Below are 6,501 nucleotides of genomic sequence, written 5' to 3'. Positions count from 1 at the left end.
CAGCGGGTACGCAAGTACGATGGCAGCAAGAGAATCCACTAGCATTCAGGGAACCCCGCCCTCTGAGCTGTCTCACCTGCCCATTTCTCAAGGGGCACCAGGTTACTTCTGACCTGGACCCTCATCAGGAATGCCTAGCTGGATAAGATTCCACTCTTGGAAAGAAAACCATGCTGAAGCAACACGTGCCTGCAAGCCCACTTTCACACCCCTCTCCAACCAGGTTTGCCCAGGCACAGTTCCTGCAGAATTGCTTTCTGCTCAAGCAGAGGTCCTGAGGGCCCAGCGACTCGTGCCTTGGACTGTGCAACATGGAAGGTGGTTGAGTCCTGTGGGGCCAAATCTGGGCTTGGGAGACTCCTGGACGTGCCTCCCTTAGATGACTGCTTTGGATGCTCTTCAGTTCTTTCAGACCAGTACTGCTACTCTTTACTTCAAGCCCAGGACCCAGGTGGAGGCGGGGACACTGTCCCAAGCCACAGTTCCTCAGCAGGCCTATTCTGCAGAACCACAGGCCTGGCAGCCAGTTACAATCATTGGACATACCCAGTTAAATATGCAGTGACTTTACAGATTCATCATGATTCAGAGAAGTATGTCCAAAATCTTTTCACCCCAAAACCTGTTGTGGTGGCGTGATTTAGTAAGCTTGAGTGATTAGTAGTTAATAGATGTTAAATGAAAGGTGGTGAGATACTGCAGCCTCTATAGGATAGTGCTTCTTAACAATGGCAACTTTGCTTGGGGTGGGGAGGGGCAGGGGTCTGATTTTACTTATCACCACTGGGCAGACCAGGAGGGCATCCTGTGACATCTAGTGGGTAGAGACCAGGGATGCTGTTCAATGTCTCACAGTACACAGGACAGCCACCAACTTATCCAACCCAATAGTGTGAAGGTTGAGAAGCCTGGCTATAGGAGGCAAAGGCGGTTTTGGTTTTTAGCAAGATGTACTTTATATGGTAATGTGAGTAAAAGAGCTGGTGAGAAGGCTGATAGCAAAAGGCAGGATAATTCTTGGGGGAGACCCGGGGCTTAAGATGAACAGGTATAGGAGCTGGCACCATGCAGCTGCAGCACCTGTTGAGAATGGCAGGCAGGAACAAGTGGATTTTCCTACATGCTTTTGGCTTTGCAGGGTCCTGGGGTTGGAGTTGAGAATTGCAGAGGCAGGAAAGACCAGATATAAAGGTGGGCACCGATTTTTTTTTTTGGCTGACTTCACAGGGTAGACAAATTCTTGGCCAAGACGAGGGTGCTTGAACTCTGGACTGCTGCTCCTTCTCTGCCAAGTCTGGTGTGTTCTCCCTCCCACCACTGCCCAAGCCCAACCTCTAATGGACACAGGAAGATCCACATCACCAAATGCCTGAAAAATCCAATCTGCTTTACATGTTATTAAACCAAAAAGATAGAGTCATTTAATCGTGTTGTGTTATCTTTAATTCATTACAAATATGTTTGCAATCACATCACCTCGAGTTTATTTCACCCACTACTCTGTTTGGCCGCCAGTCTCTTGTCTCTCTCTTCAGCAATGGTGAGACGGATACCCTTTCCACGGGGAAGGGAAATCCATGCTTTGTTGCCCTGAAGGAGAAAACAAGAATCAAAACCTGTTACAACACACCAACACCATTAGCAACCTGGTGCACCTGTCTTCACAATTATAATACCCTTCATAGTTAATGTCTTAGAAGTACTGAAGTAGTGCCTGAGGCTGACCATTAGTCTGCGCCACCGCCAACCACTGCCACCCATAGGCACAAATCAAAGAACCTAACTATAAGGTATACCCATCACCCCATCACTGACAGTTTTCACCAACCTAGGTGATCAGGCCCCCTGCTGATTCTGCAGCACTAAAAAAGCCCAGGTGTGCCCTGGTGTAAGTCTGTGAGCCCTGTACCAGAAGAGGCTTTCCTCTAGGTTCAGCACAGCCTGCCAAGAGCTACAATCCCAGCATCACCTGCCTTTATAGGTTTCCCTGAACGAGGAGAGAAACCCAGACTTACTTTGCCAATAACAAAAATGTTGGAGAGCCGGGTTGCAAAGCTGTTGCCATTGGCATCTTTCACGTGAACAACATCAAAAGAACCAGGGTGTCTCTCTCTGTTGGTTATCACGCCAATTCTTCCCAGGTTAGCACCTCCAGTCACCATACACAGGTTACCTAGGCAGGAAGGAATAATCTGCTTAGCAAGGCACACCCCAACCCAGTATCATACACGACCCAGACAGGGTTAAATTCATTAATCTCTTCTCTCATTTGAAGGCACTTCTGTGCATCTGTCACCCAAGCCACACTCTAAGATTCACCCGATCCCTCCCGCACATCTAACCCATGTGAACTCTACCGCACCCACCTCGCCAGATCCCCACCATGTCTCACCTAGATAATCACTGTTCTTCCAAGGCACAACGACACCATTAATGAGAGCTGTATTCCAATCAGGTGGGTTTGCTTTTTGGTCAGACTTTCTTGCCTAGTTCTCAAGTCATTTCCCGGATAGGGGAGTTTTTAGACAGAGAACAGGCCTGAGAATGTTATACCAGACCTCGCTCATCTCAGCCACCCAGAATATTCTAAGCATTTGTGCCTTTCAAGTAAAAAGACTGTATATCTGGGTAATGGAGCAGCTACATACTTCAGTTTCCTTTACTACCACAATACACCTAGCTTCAGTTGCTAATTAGGTGCACCAGAATCACCCAGGACTCAAAAACCCTGTACCCAGGCCCTGTGCAGGTCATAATACCTGGTTAAGTAACAGTTAATAAAAAAGGGGAGAGGGGAGCAGAGAAAAACAAAGAACAGCTCCTATAGCTGGGATTTAAAGAGCATGTCCAGGTAGCACAGGGGCTGCTTACCAGTGTCAAACTTGATGAAGTCAGTAATTTTGCCAGTCTCCAAATCAATCTGAATGGTGTCGTTGACCTTGATGAGGGGGTCAGGGTAGCGGATGGTGCGAGCATCATGGGTCACCAGGTGAGGGATTCCTTTTGTGCCCACAAAGATCTTCCTCACTTTGCACAACTTGTACTACAAACGCACAAAGGTTAGCCACAGTTAGTTTAGCTCACATGCATCACGCTCCACGGTGGACAAAAACGTTCTTTCAAAGCCACAAGTTAGCAGCCTAAAAATGCAATTAGCAGCCAGAGGACACAGTCCTGCATGGGCAGTGCTGATTTCCTGAACTGCAGTAGAATAACGGTGTCCCTAATTTTTCTTCCTACCCTTCACAAGTTCATCTTGTACACTGCCCCTCCCTAGGCTAGTCTCATCATGAATTTTCCTTGTAGCACTGTATCACTTGTGTGTTCAAGTCCAAGGCAGTGAGAAAGCACCATAAATTCCAGTTTCTGGGTGGGGTGGGCTGATCACCCTCCTTTCCCCAGGCTTTTTAAGCCTCTCGCCACTCCCCTCCAATGCTTCCCCCCCCCACTCACTCCACCCTTCCTAAAAAGTGCCTCTTAATGGCTCCCTCTGCATCACAACTGAGTTGTGGCTTAAAAACTGCAATTGCATTAGAAGTTAATCCAATCAACAAATAGCCTCACAAAGCATTTCAAATGTGGATCTGTCACTCCCAGACACCCTTAAAAGTAAATCAAATCACTTTCATGTGATGGACATGCCCTCCAGCCTGCAGATAACAAGGCAGCTAAGGAAATTAGGAGTTAAATCACCCAATTAAATTAACCTTCATTTACAGCCAATAATTCAGGAAACCTTAAACCTTTGTGTAAAATCATCACAACAAATTGAATTAAATAATCAATGTTTGTAATCCTTCTTTTTGAGCTACCTCAAAGGGTGTCTAAGGCTTTTCAGTCACCTTCATTAACACCTTCCCCCTTCAGAGTAAAGCTAGACCTTCAAATGGAGACACTACAAAGGACCAACTGGAGTGGGCCAGATATTGCTTTTCTGGTCCTTTTTATCCTTAAAAGGCCCTTACTTTGGGTACTCATAAATGTTCTTAGAGAAATCACTTTCCTTGCCTCCAAAATAAAAGGGGGGGGGAGCAACCAGGAAGTCACTATTCAACTGGAATTTATTTTTGCCCTAAAAAAAGAAAATCTACTGAGGATGTTAACTTAAAAATGGGGGTTATCAGATACCCAGCAACAGACTGCTATACAGCTATTAGAAAGGCTTTTAATAACACAAAATTGCACATATGACAGAATCTCACCAAATTGCTAACTGGATATTTTCAAGTATAAGATTGTAAGTAATTTTCATCTATCTACGTCACCCCAATGGACCAGCCCATGGACTTTTTTCAGGCTCTAACTTAACACCAAGTAATATTACTGTGTGAAAACCCAGCCTGCTTGCAACACTCACCTTGGCCTCCTCAGGTGTAATGCGATGAACAGCAAAGCGACCCTTGGTGTCATAGATCAGACGGAAATTCTCTCCAGTCTTGTCAATGCTGATCACATCTGATATCAAACAGTAGCTAAGGTTACTATAGTGACCCCCACTATCCCATGCTGTACAACTATACAACTCCAGGAAGACAAACTATATGCTTCCTATTTCAAATACCAACAAGGATTCCTAAGACTAACAATGCTGGCTAGCTAATCTTTAATGTTCTAATGTTTCAAGGAGCCAAGAGCCAACCACTAACCACTTACCCATAAAACCAGCAGGGTAGGTTATATCGGTTCGGACCTTGCCATCAATCTTAATGAACCGCTGCATGCAGATCTTCTTCACTTCATCTCCTGTTAGGGCGTACTTAAGTCTGTTCCTTAAGAAAATGATGAGAGGGAGACATTCTCTCAGCTTGTGGGGACCGGTAGATGGCCGAGGAGCCTGTAAGATGATTTTAAAAACAACAACAAAAAAAAATAAAACCCTCTCAAACTATTGTTGGGATTCACACAAACCCACCAAGTCCTGAGATCTATTACCTAGACATCAGATTGTCCATCACCTCCCCCCACCAATTTGGATCAACAAGGGGTGTTTAAAGCTTACATAACTGTTCCATTCCTTCAAGTCTTACAGCTTTATCCTCCTTTCAGAGGACCAGGCCTGTTAAGAACATATGGGTCCTGAGTCCATGTTAAGTGTACTATGTGGAATAAATGAAGTATATAAATCTTACAGAAAGCACTGCGAGCAACATTTATGGACGCACTAACCAGGGATGCCTGATACAAAGTAATAGTATAAAATATGCCCCTTAAATTGTATCAGTGTAACTGGTAAAGACACTGTGTCCCTTAAGATACACTGTAGAAAACACAATTCCGAAGCAACAATACTTACAAACACACCAGTCAGTTTATCCAGCATCCAATGCTTTGGAGCTGCTACACGCTTCAGATGCTTCTTGGGACCACGAGCCTGAGGGAGAATTTTGTATTTTCATGTTACTGCTTAAAACTGTACCTGCTTCTCGAGACTTTTTTTTTTTCTTGGACACTATGCTGGTGAAAGGGACAGGGGTTGGACCTCTTGACACACAGCCATCCAGCAACAGATTTGGACTGGAACCCAATCTGTGCTTCTGCACCAAACAAACATTTTCGCAACGTGACCATATGGCCTAAAGTGTCCGGTGCGAGACCAGCCTGACCTCAGCACAACCACGTGCTAATAGCTGCTCCCCCTCTTACTCTAAAGCCCAAAAGCTGACTCCAGCTTTCGCTTTAAAATGCGGAAGGAAGTCTATTGAATGCTGTGTACAGATGCTTACTGGCCACACTGCGCAAAGTCAGGCCCTGCCAAAAAGACAAGGACCAAGAAAAATGCTTTTCTGCTGGTTGCTGCTGCCGCCCACCAGCCCTGGCCCGCGGTCTGCCCTCCAGGTCCATCTGCTGCTCCTCCCGGGGTCGCAGTGTGCGTAGCCGGCCTGAGACCGGGGCCTTTCAGCTAGGAGCACCGATTCTCATCAACCCCCTCGCCAGGATCGCGTTCGCTCTCGCCCTCCTGGTTGCCTGGGCCAATCCCGCAGACCACACTCCCTTTGCCTCAGCCTGATCACTCCCTGCAGGGGTTCGGAAGCCCCAGATAGCCCTAGCCCTGGATGGATGGAGGCTGATGGCGTCCCCAGAGCTAGCAAACAAGTCGCCTTACCATGGCTGCGCTAGGCACAGAAAGAGGACCGCCTCTTTCCGGTGCACCAAGAAAAAAGGGTAGGAGACTGCGCGCGCCGACCTTGGACGCTCCGCCCACCCTGCCCTATCAAGGCTCTCCGGGATTCTATCTTGCCACCTGCTGGTGGGAGGTCATAGGTCCGGAGCTTGGGAAGGGCCACCTAAACAGGGAGGTCGGCTAAAAGCAATTTCCTCCCTGCCTTTCCCTCCTGTCCTCCTCCGGTGAGGTGCATGTTGCTGTGTTGGGTCCTGGAAATGCCAAGATGAGCTAGATCAACTCCTTGTCTTCTAGTATAGTGCAAAGAGGGGCTACTTTAAGGCCCACGTACACATGATTGTATAAGCAATAGAACTGATTTTAATAAATATTTCATATTA

At 46.7% G+C, this 6,501-nt stretch overlaps 1 protein-coding gene across 1 annotated transcript; it reads right to left on the bottom strand.

The window, feature by feature from the left end:
• Window positions 1-1,417: 1,417 nt before the first annotated feature.
• RPS4X (ribosomal protein S4 X-linked) lies at window positions 1,418-6,259 on the bottom strand. The gene is given in 7 exon segments (XM_037057737.1): window positions 1,418-1,590; window positions 2,016-2,173; window positions 2,872-3,043; window positions 4,358-4,455; window positions 4,654-4,834; window positions 5,294-5,371; window positions 6,104-6,259. Coding segments are annotated over 7 exon segments (945 nt in total). The 3' UTR covers window positions 1,418-1,488.
• Window positions 6,260-6,501: the final 242 nt, after the last annotated feature.

Source organism: Sturnira hondurensis, unplaced genomic scaffold, assembly GCF_014824575.4.
Source record: "Sturnira hondurensis isolate 20B ecotype Veracruz unplaced genomic scaffold, ASM1482457v3 Scaffold0000982, whole genome shotgun sequence".
Classification (NCBI taxonomy): Eukaryota; Metazoa; Chordata; class Mammalia; order Chiroptera; family Phyllostomidae; genus Sturnira; species Sturnira hondurensis.
This window is presented reverse-complemented; position numbering and strand designations above follow the sequence as displayed.